Below are 22,624 nucleotides of genomic sequence, written 5' to 3' on the forward strand. Positions count from 1 at the left end.
AAGCTGCCTCTGTCATTGTATGTTTGTGATTCTGAAAATGGGAAAATTATGATATTAATATTTATCTCTGTGCACTTACGTGCCTGTGTGAGTTGACAAGTGGGAGGACATTTTTCGGAATTTCTATCAGTGTTCATGCGTGTATGTCTGTACGCATTGTGCTGTATGAATGTAAATGTATTTGTGTGTTACCGTGTGTCTATGTTTCTCATGGTTATGTGTGAGTACCCCTGTTCATTTGTGCAAAGGATTTTCATTCGGTGTATGTGAGTTTTTGTATGAGCTTAGAGAGTGTTCAAGTGCCACTTGCATGTGTGGCTCTGTGTGAGTATGCATGTGTGACATCTTATCTATATGCACATTTGAGTGTGCACATAAATATGTGTCTTTAGGTGAGAGCTCGTATATGTGTCATTACGAGTGTATTTGTGATCATCTCTCTGTATCTGTTCTTATACCAGACTGCAATTTTTATTATTCTAATTTATTGTTCTAATTTTAATGGATTGCCCATAATTAGATCTGACCTTGGTGTTGTAGGAAACATTTCGCATCGTCATGGAGAGATAAGTGTTTTATGAGCAACACTTCTGTTGCAGTGATAGAATTTCTGTCTCTGAGAGAAAAGTCTTGAGTTCAAATCCCCACTGCCCCAGAGATAACATTTCTGAATATATTTATTAGAAAATGTCGACTTGTGTTCTGTATGTGAAACAAAATGATATCAGGTATTCGAATAGCAGAATTGATCCCATGTGCTCCAGAAAACGGAGACAAAACTATGGAATTCAAACTGGGACGATGCAAACACCAGTTTTGGATTATGGGAATCAATGTTAATCATTTGTTAACAGAGCCAAGCATGTCCAACATGCTTCAAAGGTATTATTTTGCATGGAAATGTTAAATCTTTGGACAGTAAGCAAGACGCTGACTGTTCCTGTTAGCAACTGGGTTACATTACAGAGGACATCTTCCATGAAAACTCTTCACAGGGAGCAAGAGGACAGACCATTCATCGTTCCCCTCCCCTCTGCTTCACGACAATTTATCTGTTGATTCTCTTTGGTGTGAAAGTGAAGATACATTCTGTCAACTCATGCGCTGGTGCAAGATCCCTGGCAGTTCCCCAGAAACAAAGGTTACATTCAAACTGTTCTGCACTATTTACGATTGGTATGTTCCAATCAAATTTAATTTTTACGTGTCTTAAATTTACATTTCCAATTGGTGCAATGTGGCAGTTTAAAACTGACATGAATTTTGTAAGAGTGTCCAATCGGGGGAATCAAGAACACCAAGTTCAAAACTCGTGCTCTACCCTTGACATAAAATGGACATTGTCAGATTTTGTCACAGAGGGATTTAGGATGGATAAGGTATTTGGCGGAATCCTGCAATGAGTGAGCTTTACTCTGTCTCTAACCCAGGGTGTATCTGAGCAGAGAACATTAACTGCACAAGACACTTGTCCAAGACCTGTTAATAATCCACTTTAACTACACAGATGGAATGGAAGTCAGGGTGGGAAACAATTAATTCAGTATTTAACTCACAACTGGAGGGAAAAAAAAACACTTCTATTACTTCTGTTGAATTATTAAATGCAACTTTGAGATTTTTATTGACATGAATTAACAGTGTCCATCAGTGCAAGCGAAATGTTTACAAAACTTGGTTTACCGCTGGATTTATCGACTGTTCTGTTGATGATCTTCAGTGGAATCGCTTCATGTCCCACCACACAGGAGTAAGAAGCACCGCTGGCCCACTCCTCCGCTGTAATGGATAACAGGCTGTACATGAAGAAGGAGATGTTGTCACTCTCCGCCATCACCTCAGTGTTCTTGTAGTTACTGGGATTCACTGGCTTGTCATTGTTTGTCCACTTGATGAAGATCTCTCGGGGGGAGAAACCTCTCACTAAACAGGTGAGGGAGAGAAACCTCTGAGCGGAGATTTCTTCTGTTGGTGGCAGGAGGACCGATACTAATGGCTCCAGCGGATTAATCACTGCAAAATATTTGAGACAAATATAAATCAACCAAAAAATGCTGAACCAATATCACAATTTCACTAAATATTAAAATATGCCATGTTTAATTTGGGATTTATTCACTTCCGTTTACTAAAGGAGCAGAATGGTAGACATTCTGTCCAGTAAAAAAGGTCGAGTTTAATGTGAAAGTTGCCTCCATGTTTCCAGCCCACAACAAGGACATTCTGTCCAACTGTCATTGCTGATGGTGACGTCACAACCCAGGCTTCTTCCCACTTTATCTGACTGAATCAGAATACAATATCCTTTGGTCCATCTTTTTCTTAATCAGCTACCTAGCTATCCTGCCTTCACATGCATCATTAATACTCCCAACGGTGTTTGTTCATTACCAATCAAAGCCTGACATTGATGTAACTGGATCTGGATTACACATGGGATCCTTTGTGTTTTAATCTCACCGCTCACCTTTCTCCTTGTGGATGGAGTCTCTCAGCGGAGTCGGTAGATTCTGATGGTACACCATACATTCAAAAGTAACGCCACTCAGCCAGGCTTCAGTAGAAATGTCTAATTTGCTGATCACGCTGTCGGGATTCTGTCCAGGCTGGTCAGCAATCTCTGTTTTCAGAGGCTTCTTTTCTTGTTTCCAGGTCACGTTGACTCCAGAAGGAAAATTGGACACAACGCAGGTTAACGTCACCGTCGCCTCCAGTAAGACTTGTTCTACTGGCGGTGGGAGGATTTTAACGGTGTTAGGGTGGCACTCGGTATCTTCTATGAAACAAAAATCAAAGTCAATGAAAAATGCCCCTTTATGATACAAACAGTCAATCTTCAGATTCCTTCTTCACAGGGTGAAGACACCACCTTCAAAATGGCAACTCCAACTATTGCTGAAACGATGCTTACTGTTGTTGATGTATTTTGATTTGTGAAAGCATTTGTGATTACCTATAACATACCCTGTGTAATTACTCCTAAAGAACACTGGCTTTGTAACAAGTGAAACCTGAAAAAAAAAAATAATCGAAGATACCATCATATAACCCATGGAATTACCTTTCTTTCAGAGTCTGTCTCTCACTTAACACCATCTATTGATACTTGTGACAAGAGTAATCTCAATATAATGAGTTCATTTCCATGTTCATAACCCTTAGGTGCAAATGCTGCTGGTCATGCTGACTGCCAAATCACATCCTACATTTTAGACAAATTATAATAAATAATAATTATTCTTTTGCAGAGTTCTAAACTGTTACAGGAGCGGTGAACAGCCATGGAAATTCTGTTCATTATATTTAACGTGATCAAAAATACTTTGCGTTATTGGTGTGATGTCATTCTCTAATTTATGTAATTGTTCCTCGTGAGCTGTGTTTGGAGTAGATCGAAAAACAAGACATTGAGTACAGCATTGGATATCGAGAAGGACACCCATCTCCTTAAGTCTTTCCCTCCATTCAGTTTGTTCGTAACTGGTCTGTACTTTCACTTTATTTACCAAGGTGCGTTTTTTAATTTCTTCATAGAGCAGGGGAGAAAAGAACAAACAAAAGCGTCTTAAATTCATCTACAAACGCGATGGAAATGTGCACTAGTTTTATAGACAACCACTACTCACTGTGTAAACATCACTACCCCAAACCAGGCTAAATCAGCCTGTCTCGAGTTCCTAGTTCATTCATCCCTATTGGACCGTTCTTACCAGAATTTATTCTCCTGCCTCATCCACTAATTACAGAGAGCATCTTAAAGAAGCTCATTGAGATCACGTTTATCCCAGTTGATGTGATACCCCCTTGGTCTGGGGTCTGATCCCATAAATGAAGTTAAGGAGTTCAGTACCAGATAAAAATCGATGTCGTACAATGTCCAAGGCCAACAGGTCATTCCTGAGCAGGGAATGAAACATTGAACGCATTTTGATTTATTTTCAAGTAAGGGTCACTGCATATTTTAACCACATCTTTTTGAGACCACGACATCATAAGATAGAGGATCAGAATAAGGCTGTACGGCCAATCCAGAGTTTAGATGCTGGAAAAGCACAGCAGGTCAGGCAGCATCCGACGAGCAGGAAAATCGATGTTTCGGGCTACAGCCATTCTACTGTCTTCTCTAAACAAGAGCCGATCTATCTCTGGCTTGAATACACACAATGGCCTGGCCTCCACAGCCCTTTGCAGCAACAAGTTCCACAGCTCATCACCCTCTGGCTGAAGACATTTCTCCCCACATCTCAGTTCCAAACGGTGCCCCTTTGACCCTGAGATTGTGCCCTTGGGTCCTAGTCTGGCCTACCAGTCAAAACATCTATTCCACGTTCACTCGACCTCAGTCTTTCAGTATTTTCTATGTTTCAATCAGATATCTCTCCAATATCCCCCCTCCACCCCCAAGCTTATCTTTGAAGCGGACTTTGAACGCCTCTCCCAGCATGGTCAGGCAATAAACTATTTAACAAAGCTCACTGTCTATATATCTATCTTCAACAGAGAGGAAACATGCTTTTCTGACTTGCCAAAATGTTGAGTCATGAGCGATGCTAATGTAACATTCAAACTGAAATGCAATATGTGGCATGTTGGGAAACGAGAAGCTGTACCGTACTGTTTACTACGCCTGATAAATGAGCGTGTTTGATTCACATCTGAGTTTAGAATGATTTGTAGCTCTCTCAGTGTGTGTCTCTTACCCTGGAGTGCGGTGATGTTTTTACTTTGAATGTTCTCTCCATGAGTGACCTGGCAGGTATAGACTGCGCTGTTGAACCATTCACCATAAGGGACCATCAGCCGACTCATCACTGAGAAGTTCCCGTTTGCCTCACACACGGGAGACGTGAAGAAGCCAGAATCCAAGGGTCGGCCATTTTTCAACCAACTCCCGGAGATTGACTTCGGATGGAAATCGATGATTGAACAGACGACGGTTGCAAACTTGCTGCTTGTGATTTCTTCACTGGAGCTCACAGGTAGGAGAAGAGTTGGTGGGAGAATACCTAGATCATTAGGAAACACATCGCATAAATTATCTGACGAAATATCAGAACAAATACAATCAGTTCTCATATATCAAGGTTTCTTGTGGTTAATGGATACAAGAATCATAATTGTGCAGAGTGCTGGAGAAGCTGGGATCCACACAGAAAGATCAGCAGGACAATGTGAAAGGCTAAAATTATAGGGCACAGCAAGGGAGTCAAGGAGGCATGGAAACTATAGGCCGGTAACATCAAAAGGGAGATAGCAATGTTGGATGGTATTCGTTTTAATGACAGAGTCTGATGAACAAGGCAGACGAATTACCGGCATAAATGAGGAAATGATGCGGTTGCTATCACGGAGACATATTGAGAGCCAGGCAGGAGTGGGCTATTCAATATTCCAGGATTTAGTGCCTTCAGGCGAGACAGGCAAAGATGGAAAAGGATGAGGGCTGGGGGTGTGCAGTGCAGAATGTTGCTTCTGTCGCAATTCTGACAAGAGTATTTTAGGCTGTAAAGAGAAATGAAACCATGGATACCTCCTCGAACAAAGGCAAATGGACAGTACTTCAAAACCAAAATACAGCAAACATAACTACTGGGAGAGCACGATAGACCTTACTATCGGTCCAAAAGAGCAAGTGAACATACATGGGCAAATTTCAGAGAAATGTAAATTAAATAGGGGAATGAGAAAAGAGGTTTTTAACTTCCTCAGCATAGGCTTGGATATTCATTTTGTCAAAAATTTAGAGGGAGCAGAATTCTGAAAATGCCCCCAGGAGAATATTTTAACAAAGTATGTGTTTAATATTGAGAATTTTAATCCAGACCTTGCAAGAGAGGGTTGAACCTGAACTTAACTTTAGGGAATGAAGTCGACCCAGTGGGTAAAACCTCAATGGTGGAGCACTTTGCAGACAGTGATCGTCAATCAGTTGGATTTCAGATTGTACTGCAAAGGAATAGAAATTGGCCCAAAATTCTGAAAAAGGGAAGGACAATTTTAGTAAGATCAGGTAATGACTTGACCAGAGTGGACTGGAAGCTGACACTTATTGGTAAATCTGAGTCAGAGCAGTGTGACACATTTAAGAGAGAGATAAGAAAATCACAGGGAGGACGTTTCCCAGGAAGCCACTGAGTGGGACCAAGAATGCAGTGGGCTCGAGACATTGACAATGAAGAGTAGGGAGATGATACTGGAACTTAATAGAACACTGGTTAGGCCATACTGAAGCGTTGTATGCATGTTATCAAAGGAATGTGATTACACTGAAGGCAGTATGATGAGATTTGCCAGGATCTTGCCTGGGTTGGAGGGTTTTAGTTATGAAACTAGTTTAGATACACAGGGATTTTCCTTGGAGCAGAGGAGAATTAGGGAGAAGATTATCATGATGTCTAGAATTATTTTAGGCATAGACAGGGTAAACTGGATGAAACCTTTCCCCTTGATGGAGAGATCAATGCCTCAGGAGCACAGGGTGAAGGTAAGGCCAGGAGCTTCCAAGTGGATCTCAGGGGAAAACAAAATCAAACAGAGGGTGGTGTTAGCCTGGAGCTCAGCACCTATAAGTCATGTAGAGACTGAGCCCCTCATAATAGGTATGAAGTATTGCGATGCATCCTTGCAAGGGCAAGTCACACAAGGCAATGGATCAGCTGCTGGCACATGAGACTGGAATAGTTAGGTGGCTGTTATTGATAGGCGTGAACTGGATGGATCAAAGGGCCTTTTTCCTGTGCTGTATAAGGTGATTCTGTGAAAACGGTTATAAATAATGCCTTCTTCATATTAATCCCAGATGCTCTGTTTATCTCAGTTCCCACAACACGTACCTGAACATGGCATTTCTTTGCTCTTGTGTGACCCGCTGTGTTGAACCTCACAGTAGATTTTGCTGGGGCAATCTGCCGCTGACCCGGGCAGGGTTAACTGGCTGCTCAGGGTGTAGGTTCCCTTCTTGTTTCTCACTGATGGGTAAGTCTTAAATCCAGTCGTGATTAACTCCCCACCTTTCTTCCAGGTTACCTTGGTGACGTCAGGGGAATAGTCCATCGCCAAACAACCAAAGGTCGCAGAACCGGTGTCGTGCTCCTGACAGGAGGAGACCAGGCCATAAAGCGTGGGGGAAGATGGTGTCTCTACAATAGAATGACCAATTGAGCAAGTTAGTTTCTGTTCATTTGACCTTATCAGTTACTCAAATGTATCCTCAGCTGTAAACGTTTGCCAGTATGCTCCCACTGAGTCTACAGCGTAACTGGAGTTTAGTTTTGTTTCCTACCAGTTGCTGATCATGATCATTGGTTCCTTCTTTAGAAACATGCCCTTGACCTTGACCATTGCCATATAATTTAGGAAGAAGAACATCCTGATCCCACCCCAGTAACTTTGAAGATCTCACCAACTGACACTTTCACTGGATTGCTGTGAAGAGCAAAGACGTTTCACAAAATACAAACCAAGGAAATGCAGATTCATCGAAATTCTACAGTGTGTGCAAACAGGCCATTTGGCCCAACAAGTCCACACCCACCCTCTGAAAAGTAACCCATCCAGAACTAATCCCCTACCCGATTATGCTACAGTTAACCCTGACTCATGCACCTAACCTCCCAATCACTGAACACAACATTTGCAATTCCCCCAGCTTGCACATCTTTGGACTGTGGGAGGAAACGCACACAGACCTGGGGAGAAAGTGTCAACTCCACACAGACAGTCACCTGAGGCTGGAATGGAACCCGAGTCCCTGGTACTGTGAGGCAGCCGCGCTAACCACGGAACCAGCGTGCTGTCCCACTAAGGACCGTGCTGCTGGAAGTACCCAACCGCTGTCAGTACCCCCGGAGAGAAATCAGAGTGAATCATAGAACATAGAACATTACAGTGCAATACAGGCCCTTCGGCCCTCGATGTTGCGCCACCCTGTCATACTAATCTGAGGCCCATCCCACCTACGTCTGTATGCCTAGGTAAAAACAATGACTACAGATGCTGGAAATCCGATTCTGAATTAGTGGTGCTGGAAGAGCACAACAGTTCAGGCAGCATCCAAGCCTGTCCAATGATGACTTAATCTTGGCGAATCTACTACCGATGCAGGCAAAGCATTCCATTCCCTTACTACTCAATGAGTAAAGAAACTACCTCTGACATCTGTCTTATACCTATCTCCCCTCACTTTAAAGTTGTGTCCCCTCGTGTTTGCTGTCCCCATACTTGGAAATCAGGTCCAGTGAGCCTTCCTCACTTATCAATGCAAGGCAGAATGTTCTCTGTGGGAGGAAGGTCACTGCAGCAGCAGCACAGGCAGGAGCTGAGCACTGGGACGGGGAGGAGGGCTCTCACGGCTGAACTCATGCCAATTGTCTGGAAGTTGAAACATCTAATTTACAATTATCTGAATTCTGGAGGCCTCTGAAAAATGGAGGACCATTAAGGTTCAGAGACTTTGGAGTGTTACAGCTGAGTATTTACGTAAATATGATTTGAGAAATGAACTGGTAATCTTTAACTTTAATAACTATCAAATTGACACACAGTTCAGCACCAAACCTCATCTTTCAGACTAACCACTGCACTTACTCTGTCTAGACCTAAATTTCCACTCACATTGACAAACCCTACCCATTCATGCCCGGAACACACAACCCCTATCACACAAAACACATCCAAGGCAATCCATATTGGTAGTATAGCTGAGAAGAGAGATCTCGGTGTCTATGTACATCGATCCCTAAAAGTTGCCAGCCAGTTTGATAAGAGTTATTTAGAAGGCATACTTTCTGTTGGCTTTCATCAATAGAGGGACGGAGTTTCAGAACCACGAGGTTAGGCTGCAGCTGTACAAAACTCTGGTGTGGCAGCACTTGGGAGTATTGTGTACTGTTCTGGTCACCACATTATACAGAGAATGTGGAAGCTTTGGAAGAGATCAGAGGAGGTTTACCAGGATGTTGTTGGGTATGGCGGGAAGGTTTAATGAGGAAAGGATGAGGGTCTTGAGACTGTTTTGTTTGAGAGAAGAAGATTGAGAGGTGACTTAATTGAGACATAAAAGATAAACAGAGGGTGGACAGTGAAAGTCTTTTTCCTTGAATAGTGATGGCTAGCAGGAGAGGACATAGATGATAGATGTCAGAGGTTGTTTCTTTACTCAGAGAGGAGTAGGGGCATGGAGCGCACTGCCTGCAACAATAGTACACTCACCAACTTTAAGGGCATTTAAAGGTCATTGGATAAATATATGGATGGAAATGGAATAGTATAGGACAGATAGGCTTCAGATTGGTTCCACAGGTCAGCACAACATTGAGGGCTGAAGGGCCTGTACTGCACTGTAATGTTCTATATTCTATATTCCAGAAGGACATATGATCTCAATTCCTTTCACTCATTTACACTCCTGCCGCCCTGTACCTGGCCCATGGTGAATCTGGCCATGACTGGACCTGGCACCATCATTTTCACAACCTCTGACAAAAGCCCACTACCCAAGACATGACCTCAGCCCTTGATCACTGACCTCTCATCTTACCCAAGTCAACCTGTGCACATTGCATCCTCGCTCCTTTCGCATCTGTGCTTTATAACCTACCATTTTGCCAGACGAGCTTTGCATTTTGACAACACGTCCACCTGTCACTTCATTACAGTGACCTTCCACCCTGAAACATCCTGGCACTCTGCCCACCTCTACACTAACCAGCCTGGCATCCTTCCCACCTCTCTATAAACCTGTCTGGCAAAGACAGACCTCCTGCATTTCAGCTCAAACTACCCCTCACCTACCAAGCACAGTTCGAACAAATTATCCTGTGACCATTACCATTTACCTTGATGCCACCTTGCCTGACAGAGTGCATGCAAGCTTACCCAGCAGCCAGCCAACACCTCACAGCCTACCAGCCCAAACTCTCCCACATGCCCAATCTAGCCCCTCACTTGCTCACCACCTTCCAACTTTGAGCCTACTCCAACATAAAGCCAGAGAGTCATAAAGTCGTACAGCACAGAAACATCCATGCTGACCAGGGTTCCCAAATTAAACTCATTCCACTTGCCTGCCTTTGACCCATATCCATCCAGACATATCCTGTTCCTTTAGCTGTTCAAATGTCTTCTAAATGTTGGAGCTATCTCTGCATTTACCACTTCCTCTGGCAGTTCATTCCAATGTTTTGGACAGTTACAACATGAAGCCCTAACTCCTGCACTCAGTGCTCTGACCAATGAAGGTACATGTGCAAAACACCTTCAACGCACTGGGTACTTGAGACAACGCTTTCAAGAATCTATGAGTCTGAACCCTCAGGTTCCTCAGTGTTCAACATCACTACCCAGTGCCCTACCATTAACTCTGTAAGACTCTATGAGTCTGGACCCTCAAGGCCCTGTGTTTAAACATCACTATCCAATGCCCTACCATTAACTCTGTAAGTTGTGACCTGATTTATCTTCTCAAAAAGCAACACGTCGTATTCATTTAAATTAAACTCCATCTGCCACTCCTCAGCCCATTGGCCCAGCTGATCAAGATCTCATTATACGTTTAGATAACTTTCACTGCCAATTATACCACCAATGTTGGCATTACATGCAAACTTACAAACCTACAAACCATGTCCCATTCAATGTTTTCATGGCTTTCAACCAATATTGTAGCCTGTTTCCCTTTCTCCCACATATCTGTAGCACTTTTTTAAAGATTGAAGGAATCTATCTCCTTATTGAAATCATTTAATGTTTTATCCTCAATCAATTTCTGTGGTGGAGAATTCCAAAGGTTCACCATTCTTTTGCTGAATAGTAAACAATCAGGTTCAATGTTATCGAGTGTTGGGAAGATTGGTGAGCAGCAAGATTAATGATGATCCCATGAATGGAATAGCATTCTAGAGGGGCCAAGGTGCCTTCTTCAGCTTCCATTTTGCATGCTGTCATGTCCCTTCAGCAGCATGTTCCACAATTGTGACCCTTGAGGATAAGGGCGCACATGTATGTAAATGCTTCTCCTGAAAGCTTTCCTCCAAATCAGACTTCAACTTGACTCTCAACTATTTCCCTGCCCGTTTCCTCTTCCTCAATCACAGCCATGGGACGCACTTCCTACCAGCGCTCTGAATGTGCTAATACCACACCAACTTCAGCAATTCAAATAGACTGATGATAACTGGTTTCTCAAGGCAATATAAAAAGTCTGACACTTCCACACCGGTCTAGAGATTCAAACAACCACTGGAAGAATTGTAAATAATTTGAGGCACTTGTGTGTCTACACAAGATGACATGGTTTCCTTTTGTGTGATTTGACTGTGTTTTCACTAAAGGAACAGAGCTATTTCTAAATCATATAATAGGAATCAAGCATCCCTCATTTTTAGCAAGGCAATCACATATTATATTTCTTTATTCCAGGGAAGTATAGTGTTAACTTAATGAAATATGATGATTGGGATGTTTCAATTGGAAATAGTCAGAGATTTAAAGTTTACTTTCATGAGCAATTAATTCCAGCCTCATTGTTTCACAGTACTCACAGGAATGTCTTTCAGAAATGGTGTCTCCCTTTGTTTACTGAATCAGTAAATCTGGGATAGTTTTTGCTTGTTAATCAAAGGTGTTAAAGAGTTTTAGCCAAAGGGAGACCTGCGGATTTAGCTCACAGATGCTCCATGATCTAAGTAAGTGATGGAACAGCTCGAGGGGCTGAGTGCCCTCCTCTTGCTCCTACCTTCCTATCATTGTGTCATTCATTAAACTAGCACTGGCGGTGAACACTTTTTATTAAAATATTTCAACAAATTAATTGTTTCACACATGCTTTAAAAAGAATTCTGTTGAGTATTTGGAACGAGATCATTGACATTCTCTATTTGAGTGATCAAAATAACTTCCACCCAATTACAGCAGCCACTGCACTCTGGAGTGGGTTGTTACTTCATAATAGTTTCTTGTGAAACTCCAGCTCGAGATCAGGGTGCTCAAATTCAATGATTCTCTGATCTTTCATATATCTGAACATTCGCAATTTGTTCAAATGCATCTTTTCTCTGAAGAACGTGTTTAATCGAACAGAACTTTTTTTCAATGAAACAACAAACTTTGAATGCTAGAAAACCAAAATAAAAGACAGAAATTTCTGAAGAAACTCAGCAGGTCTCGCAGCTCCTGTGGAGAGAAGGCAAGGTTAACCTTTCGCATCCAGAGACCCCCTCTTCACCAAATTGTTTTCATGTTTTTGACACAAGAGCTCACACCTGTTGAGATAAACAGCGATTATGTTGGCTTGACTCCTGTTGGAGAAAGGATTCTTAGCAGAGGGACTGGATGGTCGGATATAGCAATTGAAGACCATCTGAAAAGCTATCTCCATCTGCTGCAAGTGTTGGATTCAGCGGAACTCCCACCGTACTGAACAATCAAATTCAGCTACAGCACTGGTTTAATATAAAGTAAAAACAGCCGAAGCATCATCTCATCAAATATGCTTCGAAAATGATTCAATCTGGATTAGTTATAAATTATATTGTTAGAACAGCAAGTCAAAAGCTGGGATTTCTTTGAGCACTTACTCCATTAACACCATCTAGCGATGCCCAAACGCTTGTGAACAAATATTGATCTGGAAAAAGCTGCTAACTGCCAAAATTCTGTTTAATATCTAAGAGACACAAGTCAGGATAGCGATTGAATAGATTTCACTGGCCTCTGTGAGTGGAATTCCAACAAACACCCAAACATCTCAATCTGCTTTCTTGCACTGAAGTAACCTGATAAGAGATGGTGTTACATACCTCTCTAACAGGTTGTAAGTGAACACAGGCCACCTGGCACAGAATCAGGAACACTACTACAACATCACAACAGACCTGAACACAATGAGCTCGACACTATCACAGAGAACACAGTCCACCTGTTTTTACATGTTAGTTATTAACACCTTCCAACAACCAGGAATTGTTCCAGAATGTTTGTACAATGAAAGTAACATTTCAACATTTATCCAATAATACTTCGATAGCAGCTCCGAATTGTTCAAACTCTATGGGAACTACAGAGGAATAAAACTAGGAATTGCATTGCCATCAATTCACTGTCACTGGATTCCAACCTCAAACTCCCTTCCTCTTTCCCCTGTGAATGTTGCTGCACCAGATGGTCTACTTAGTCTGAAAACGATTAAAATGTTTTGAAGTGTTATATGACCGTTGCCAGTGACATGAAAAGCTGATAATAGGTTTTCAAATAATAAGATGCAAAAACATTCTGATTCTACATTGTGCCACGAAACATGTCCTGCATAACTGAGGCACAAAGAAAGTATACAGCATATTTCCATCTGCCTCGCTCAATCAAATATCTCTTGTTGCCAACAACCAATTTCAAAACTCTTGCTATCTGCCTTTTGTTCCTGAAACGTTTGTTCTGATTGGAACAACTTAGTCAGGGCTGTCAATTCTGAGGCACCTAATCGAATATTGTATTTCTGGCTGATAAAAGTGGTTTTGAAGGGCGAGATGAAATTGAACTGTCTGAGATTCAGGGATCCGAACTGAACAATTTACAAATGGTCAGGACCGTTGACAAGTTAGTCAGAGATAGCACTGAAACAAACTGTACAACAGACTTAATCCTAGAGGATACATTGCTCAACTCCTCACGTCAAATATATTCACTGTACTTGAACATTCATCAGAGGAACTAACCAGTGGATTAATGTGAACGAGAATGTGTTCACAATGAACATAAATAACCACTGAGTTAATAAACTTAATAAGTCATTGTATTTAATAAAATGATTGAGGTGGGAAATATCGCCAATTAAAGCACAGATCCAGAGGCAATGGATTATTCTCTAAATTATTTTTACATATTTTTAAAATGTTCCTTGTACTGTGGAGATTTTGCATGCACTGCATAAAGTCAATACTGCATTCCAGTGTGGAAAGCATTTCTGTTGAAGGAATCAGGGCAAGGTCATTTTCTTGTTTACTGCTTTTAATGAACGAAAATGTTTAAAAAGGTATGAATTGAAAACATGCTTCTGTCTGCAGTTGCCTGCTTTAACAGATGTTTAAGTAAATGTGGGCACTGCTGCCTCACAGATCCAGGTACCCAGGCTCGGTTCCAGCCTTGGGTGACTGCCGATGTGGAGTTTACACAATCTCCCCTGTGTCTGTCTGGGTTTCCTCCCACAATCCAAAGATGTGCATGGCAGGTGAACTGGTCATGCTATATTGTCCATAGTGTTTGGCGCATTAGTCAGGGGTAAATATAGGGTAGGGGATTGGGTCTGAGTGGGTTACTCTTCAGACGGTCGGTGTGGACTTGTTGGGCCAAATGGCCCGATACATACTGCAGGAAATCTAATCTAAACGATTGTCACACTTAACAAATGTGAGCTGATTCCTTCGGATCGCTACATTGCAATAAATCGGTCAAGTATATTAATTAAAATAAATATTACTCTATTTTCAGTGTCTGAATAAACAATGTGCTCCGTTATCCTCTAGTTCATGTCTTCTGCAAATTTGTGAACTCTGCACACGTCTGAACACATCGATGTAAAATGAATTCTCTGTGTTTGCAGCAAGTACTCCCATGGTTTTAAGAGTAGAGTTCCTACAGTATGGAAACAGGCCATTTGGCCCAACAATTCCACACTGACCCTCTGAACAGTAAGTAGCCCACCCAGACCCATTCCCCCTAATTTATATTTACCCCTGACTAATGCACTCTAACCTAGTCATCCCTGAACACTATGGCTGTGCTAAATTGCACAAATCACCTGACCTGCGCATCTTTTGGACTGTGGTAGGAAACCAGAGCGCCCGAAGGAAACCCACGCAGACACAGGGAGAATGTGCAAACTCTACACAGGCAGTCACCAGAGGGTGGAATCGAATTTGGGATCCTGGCGCTGTGAGGCAGCAGTGCCAACCACTGAGCCACCATGCTGCCCTGCGAGTTCATGAGTGAATTATTTTAATTAATTCAAAATTTGTCCTTGGTCACATAATTCACTATAGCAGTTGTTTCCGAAAGAATGACTCTTCAGTTGATATTTTTTTGTAAAATGTAACTATTTAATTAAAATGCACAGATTGGGAACACATAAAGCACTGTGCAGATTAAATAATTCAGTTAGTTTTATTTTTATTCTGCAAATCCAGTTTAATCAGGGACATAACAATGAATTAACTCAAGTTATGTATGAAACTGATCAAAGCAGTGAAACTGATCTGTTCTTCATAGAATTGTGCAGAATTTCCAAATGGTCTTTGCCAATGATCTTTTCCAGTCAGAAACATATGTATGTAGTGTACAGCGGAATTGAAAGGTGTTTCTTGATCAATTATAACACAGTCATGGCATTTTTGGTCAAGAGCAAGAACTATTAGAACATTAGATTTTTGAAATGCTATTTATATTTCTCTATGACTTGTAAACTGTTTAAAGACAGACCTTGTGATTGAACTAGATAGTGGAGTTCTGAATTTGGATTGGAAAGCATGGATTAGATTAATCCTTAATTATTACTTTTAAGTAAAAATGGTGCCCGAAGGTATCTGTTTTCCCTTCATTTCTAAAACCTTTGCGATTTGCCTTTCACTTAATAATAGGCTTTATGAAATTTCAACTCGCATGCTGATTGCATTGAATGAGGAACCTGGAGCGGTTCACTGTCACCAACCGTGTTAACATTGCAAAAACAATGTCGAAACCAGAAATGGTTTCCCAAATATAACACATTTCATGTTACCCAAGCACAGTCCTTCCTCAACAGATGAACGATCACCAGATCACAACATGGTGTGTTTGCAGCAGAACTGGCTCTGCAAACATTTTCAACAGAACCAAGAACATGATGTAACCTCACACAAAAAAAACCAAATTGAAGTCTAACAAAGCTGCTCAGAATCAAGCAAACTAATGATTAAATTGAATAGAAATAACAAGTCATAACAGCAACCTTGTTTGTGAGGGGACTTAACACTTCAAGCTGTAACGTTTCTGGCAACAGTTCAATTTATTTCCAACCTGCACACCCTTTTTGATCATGACAATCCTGTGCAGCACACAGTAGAGCGGTTGAAGGCATATATTGATTAATCACTTCATGGTCAAAACAAAATTACTGAATGGACAAATATTATCGCATTATAATTTTAAGTTAGTTTCAATTACATAATCTGTTCAATTCTGCAGTTTCAGATTTTAGTCCCAAATTTTATTTTGAATGAGGCGACTCAAAACAAAATTCAGTTAGCTTCCAATTAGAACTGAGTTCTTTTTAAAAAAATCCAATGCATTAAAAACTTATTTTTTTCATTTCTCACACTTCTGGGTTTCTGCCTTAAGTTGGTTTTCAGACCGTTACAAATGGATGTAATGTTTTCAATCAAGCAGAGAAAAATGTGTCATATAAGTTGAACAAATGCAGAAATGATTCATGAAAAACAATAGAACTTCACAAATATTGGTAATGAACAATAATCCAGAGAGACAATCTCCTCACCAGAAAGAAAACACCAATTACAGAAAGCATGAAAACGCTGATCAATTCCACAAATTGAATAAGAATTCAATCAACTCAATTCAACAGAATCAAGGAAAATAAAATCAGAATCCAATCAACTCAAAACAACAGATTTGAATGAAACATAATCAGAATCCAACCAATTCACTTCAACAGAATCAAATAAAACAATTACAAATACCAATCAACACACTTCAACAAAACCAAGTAAAAACAAAGCCAAAATCCAATCAACTCAATTCAACAGAATCAAGTAAAACAACTCAGAATCTAATCAACAAATTGCAATATTGCACCACAAGAAAATTTTATGACAGTTTCTAACCTGCTTGTCATCAACAAAATAAATGAGAAAATATAATCATGGTAAGAACATATATTCAAGAAATGAATAATGATATTTGAGCATATTTTAATCATGTTTGGTAATATCTCAAACATCTTTGAATTCTTAGCGTTTGTTGTTGGCAATAAAACTCACAGTCAGTGTGTCACTGACATTAAACATTATTTATAGCTGACTGTTTAAGAGACAATAGTGTTTCAAGTAACCCAGCCACATAGAATGCCCATCTGATCAAAAACAAAAGTGATACACGGAGCAACTGAAGCCATCATCACCATTTTAGCTATTTGCTGAGCCTTAACTGAAGTCTATAATCAGTCTGAACAAAAATCAATCCGAACCAAACCAAACTCAGCACAGAATCTGAGTTTCATTTAATTCAGAAATTAGTCACACGAATAGAAAGTTTTTAAAAAGTCACTAAGAAAGTTCAAATTTCTTACCTGAAGTCACTGTCACCATGGTCCCTTGGCCCCAGTAATCAAGATAGTCACAGTGTTACATTCTCTGGACTGGGTCACACAATAACTAGCTCTGCATTAAACAAATCAAAAATTTACCAACATTTTAAATTCTCAGAACCACAGGCAAAATAAAGTCACAATAAATCTTCATCACATAATTGCGCTAGTGAATTCTGATCATTCTTGATAAATTTTAATACTGTTTTATACTTCAGAGAGTAACACATGAGTTGATTCTCAAAATCCCCAAATGGTGTATCGATAATTACCCAACACTTTTACAAATTAAATAGTGATACTGGCATTAAACCCCACAGAATTAATACTGCACTGCAAGTTAAGACGGTTTGTAGAAGTAATCACTGACTAGTTTCAAACAATGGAGGCTGAATAGGTTTTTGTATTGATCATAATTGCAGTGTCACTCCAGCTATATCACTGTGAGACACGTTGTGTCAAATACTGTGACAGACTGTAAACTGTAAAATGCAGATAATTTCTTCACTTCCTGGAAAGCAGTGATTCAGGCTCCTCTAAGAATGATTTGGTGCATTATTTCAGCTTTTACTCTTCATTGTATTTTGAAAGCTTGGAATACTTTTCCAGGTTTGGTCTGCATTTAACTTGACAATCAACACGAAGAAGGGAGAAAAAAATTATACATTTGTACAAACTAGCACGACTGGATTGTGTTTAAATTGCATCTCACATTATTTCTCGCTCCTGCCATGGTAGAAATCACCAATTTGAGATAATCACTTGTCAGTGGTTATTGTATGAGGATGTCGCTGTGCACAACACTGTGACCCACTGTAGTATCACAATGATTTAGACCAGTACACTCATTCTCTGTTCTTTACTCTAGGTCTCAATTTTCATTTGAAAGAGCCATTTAGTACTGATCATGTTTAGAATTAATGCCATAGTTGACATAACAATTAGCAGTGATTTCCTGAGCTGTCAGATATATTAAAACTAACATTTTGTCCGAGCATTTAATTGATGGAAGTGTTAGCAGTACATACGACATGCCCAAAACATTGTCCCATTGTGTCACCAGTTTGCTAGTTTAAATGGTACATTTCCTCTTTGATAGTTTTGTAAGAGGCAGCCTGAGGTCTGCTTCAGATCGCAGTTGGTATAATTGCATTTAAAACTCGTACTGACCGTCATTTTATGATGGAATTGACAAAATGTTCACTCGAGCTGTTTTTGAATGGGTCCAGCCCTGGTTCCTCTCGCTGTGGTCTCTTGCACAGTAATAGATGGCGGTGTCTTCGATCTTCAGGTTCCCCATGTCCAACGCGAAAATGTTGTTTGAATTGTCTTTGGAAACAGTAAATCGATTCTTAATCGCTGGTGCATAGTAACTGTTGGATGAACTATAGTAGTACAGCAGCCACTCCAGACCCTGTCCGGGAACCTGTCGGACCCAGCTCATGTAGTAGCTGCTAAGATCGAAGCCGCTGGTTTTACAGGTCAGTTTCAGGCTGCCTGCGGGACGGCCAGTCTCTGCCTCTGGCTGAGTCAAAACAATCTCCGACTGGACACCTTTAAAAAAGAAAACAAATAAACCATGAGCATTAATGCTGATGAAATGATGGCTGAGTCTTTTACATTCCTGCGGTAGACTAACATTGAGACAGTGACAAAGACAGATTTCAACAAAAAACACTCACATGATAAGAAAGTAAGGAATAAACTGAGAAAAATTGTCGACACAATCATTCTGATAACTTGTGGGAAGCGGTTCTGTCAAGATCGTTCTAAACAGAGCCGACCCAGGAGTGTTGAATTACGGTCTAGTGCCCAGGATTTATATGGCCATCGGAAAGGGGCAGGATCACAGCTTCTGCCTGTTGGTTTCCTGCTGGAGGCTCAGATTGGATCCTGGTCTCAGCTTGTACAGCCTGAACACATGGGATCATGTATTTACGAGGTTACGCTGAAACATGGACATATACACATCTTGGGATATTTATTTTGCTGAATAGCTTCTTTGGGAGTGTTTTTATTTAAATGGTGGAAGTAAAATTGAGTAGCTTCAGGTCTGTTTCACATGATAGTTGTAAGTATTTTGTTTAAGAAAAAACAAATTCATTCGGATGTTAGCTCCCTTTATTTCTACATTCATTCACAAGCAGATAAAACTAAAATCAAAGTTCAAACATATTACCAGCTAGTAAAACAATTGAGCTTGTTTTCCCAGGACATTGCCAGTCTCTGTCCCACTACAAAATAACATGTAATTCATACTAAACATTTCAAAATTCAATTTAGACAACGAAACACAGAGCTTGTCCAAAGTGATTATATTTAGAATATTCAATTAGAAGTTAACTCCCTTTAATTCTACATTCCACCACAAGCAGATAAAGCTAAAAAGAACTTCAATAATATTATTAACCAACAAAATTAGTGACTTTATTTTTGCTGTCAAAGTCTCTCTCACTTTACAAAATAACATACCATTTCTAATCTGCGTTTCTATATTCAGTTTAGGCAACCTAATATGGAGCATGTCTAAAGTGATTATGTTCAGAATGTGAGTGTGTGTCACTAAACAGTTTGGACTCGGAGATTAGAAGCACCTCCTTACATTGCAGAATGTCTCTCCCTGCATCTTTATTTTCAAATTGCTCCGACCCTAAAATGCATAGTAAAGGAAAGCTGTGTGCCTGAGAAACAAAAAAAATGAGTTGGCAGTGATACATAACACCTAGGTAAACTTTTGAAAGAGCATCTAATGAACTAGAACAGGACAGTCCATACGTCCATATCTAACAGTCTGGGTACATCAGGAATGTTTGGTTAAATTAGAGAGTATTACAATAATCATTACCACGGATGTAGGTTATAAACAGTACATGTCTCTGCTCACTGATAGCTCTGACAGGGGCAGATAACTCATAAAAATCAGTAAAAATTCGCTGTTACACTCAGTTTTAATGAGATGCATGAATCCGAGAATGGTGTAACAAGTGATGTGAGTTTGAACCAATTCAATTTTGCTAATTTACTTTGAGATGATAACAAATGTTACTGCAATGTGGGATTTTGGATCCATTAACTTCATATTCAGGAGCTTTAAAGATACTCAATAAACAGGCTGAACTAACCAGAACGTCACTGCATTCAATGTCCTGTTTTCTGACAGTCACACAGTGAATGCTGTATTTAGTGACTTTCCTTTTTAAAGAAGAAATGCCAAGTGAAATGTATCCATTGTGAGTAAATGGGAAATTATCGTTTGTTTGGTAGGATTTTACTTGAGTTGATTCATTTTCCCTTTAATAGGCCAGATACAATAGTTGGCAGCAATTAAACTGACTGCCGAAGGGGTCCTTGAGTTCCCAGTTTCATTTACTGGAAGCAGGTGGAGTTTCTGCAGTGGATCAAAGATATTTTGTCTCACTGTTGACCAGTTGGTGGAAAGCAAACTGCAAACCATAACCACTGCCTCCTCAGAAACAAATCGACTCAGCAACAATGCTGGAGGAAAGTTTATTTTTCAGTTATGTAACTTGGAGAACTAGTCACTCCTCTCATTGAAAGAAATATTCACAGAGTCTCAGACACAACCTTAACATCAACAGTTCATTCGATGATCACTACAGCAGTGTTTAATATTGAGAAAAATTGATAAATAGTCAGAGTCATGTAGTGATACAGCATGGTTACAGACCCTTCGGTCCAACCAGTCCATGCCAGTCATAATCCCAAACTAAACTAATCCCACCTGTGTGTACTTGGCCCATATCCTTCCAAACATTTGATATTCATTTACTTATCCAAATGTCTTCTAAAGGTTGTAAGATCATCCCACACAAAAACCATTCTCATTGTAAAAAGTTGTCTCTGATATGTTTTTTAAAATTTTTCTCCTCTCATTGTAAAAACATGTTCCCTATTGTTGAAATCCCACACCATAGGGAAAATTCGCCAATGTCTCAGTCAAAAATTGAAAACAATCCCAGCTCCAAACACTTACAAAATATCACTATGGATCTTCCTCGAGTCCAAAAAAAGATTGTCCCCTTTGATCAATGATTTGTAAAATTTACTCGTGTATCTACTGTGATAGACGTTTTCAAATAACTTCTTAAATGCAAATGGTTCATATCAATCGGATTAAAGTAACATTTCGTGCACTACCCCACACACAAAAAAAAAGAACTAGTTTGTTAACATGATTTGCTCTGAGGAAGTCTACGATGGATTCTTTTATCAAACAAAATCATTTCCACTGTTGTGAGCGCTCGTCTATCTTCTGTGCAATGGTCTGAATTTTAAGTTGTGTCTGACTGCAGATGAAACTGGCTGATCTGGGTAAAAGTACAGTTTGTGCCTTTCACATTGTTAATGTATATTGCTGACTTTAGGTGTTGTCCCAGGCATCGTCTGGCACCATTAATTAGACCATTAATTTCCACATCACTAGCCAGATTATCAGGTGGAGTTTATTGATATTTGATATTTTTGAAACGAAAGCTTCGTACATTTCCAGTATGAATCATGTCAATTAGAGCCATTCACCTTTCCACTCATGGCTTGATAAACTTATATGAGGTCGCCCCCCCGAACTCTCACCCTCCAGTGATAAAGGTTCCAGTCTATCTGGATTTCCAATGGTGGTTCTGTTCCCTCACATTCTGCTGTTTAAGATCCTCCTGCCACCCCAGGTCCACAGACAGTGTCCCTTGATACCAATTCAAAGAAATGAAAGGAACTTGTCCCACCATATTTTTCAATTTTCTTTGGCTTCAAACACCATCAAAAATAAATGTTTGTGTCATTGCTGATTTATGGGAGAATTCCGTGTACACAATATCTGCTGAAATACCTGCCATACCATCCTGAATCTGGTTCGCAGGTTCATCTGTTGCTCACAGACGCAACCAGACATCAGGGAACAATGAACATCGCCCACACCCAACCCTCCACCATTCCCCTCTGTACTTTGCACTTTGTGAAATCCGTGTTGTCAATAATAATTTAAAAGAAAGTTTCTTTTTTAAACTTTCTTAATTCATGTTGCTCATCTTGGCTGAATAAAGGTATGTTGCTGTCAGCATTTCTGGGGAACATGTCTGCATTTTTTTCATGTCAGTTTACAATGATATTAAGTCAAGAATTGTCAAAATGTCCTGAGAAACAAGTTTAGAAATGGGCCTATTAGCTCCTCAGGGCTGTACCAACTGTTTGAATATTGATACAGTTCTGCCCCTACTTTTTCCCCATAAGCCAGGATTTACAGCATTGGAGATCATA

At 40.2% G+C, this 22,624-nt stretch overlaps 2 gene segments (V, D, J or C); both read right to left on the reverse strand.

Moving 5' to 3' along the window:
• Positions 1 to 1,587: 1,587 nt before the first annotated feature.
• LOC140487753 (Ig heavy chain C region-like) lies at positions 1,588 to 18,150 on the reverse strand. The segment is given in 6 exon segments: positions 1,588 to 2,013; positions 2,468 to 2,776; positions 4,701 to 5,006; positions 6,834 to 7,139; positions 17,333 to 17,423; positions 18,063 to 18,150. Coding segments are annotated over 5 exon segments (1,332 nt in total).
• A 362-nt stretch (positions 18,151 to 18,512) lies between these two features.
• On the reverse strand, positions 18,513 to 19,153 carry LOC140487754 (Ig heavy chain V region-like). The segment is given in 2 exon segments: positions 18,513 to 18,904; positions 19,033 to 19,153. Coding segments are annotated over 2 exon segments (426 nt in total).
• Between the last annotated feature and the right edge of the window lie 3,471 nt (positions 19,154 to 22,624).

The sequence above is a fragment of the Chiloscyllium punctatum genome, chromosome 17 (assembly GCF_047496795.1).
Source record: "Chiloscyllium punctatum isolate Juve2018m chromosome 17, sChiPun1.3, whole genome shotgun sequence".
Lineage (NCBI taxonomy): Eukaryota > Metazoa > Chordata > Chondrichthyes > Orectolobiformes > Hemiscylliidae > Chiloscyllium > Chiloscyllium punctatum.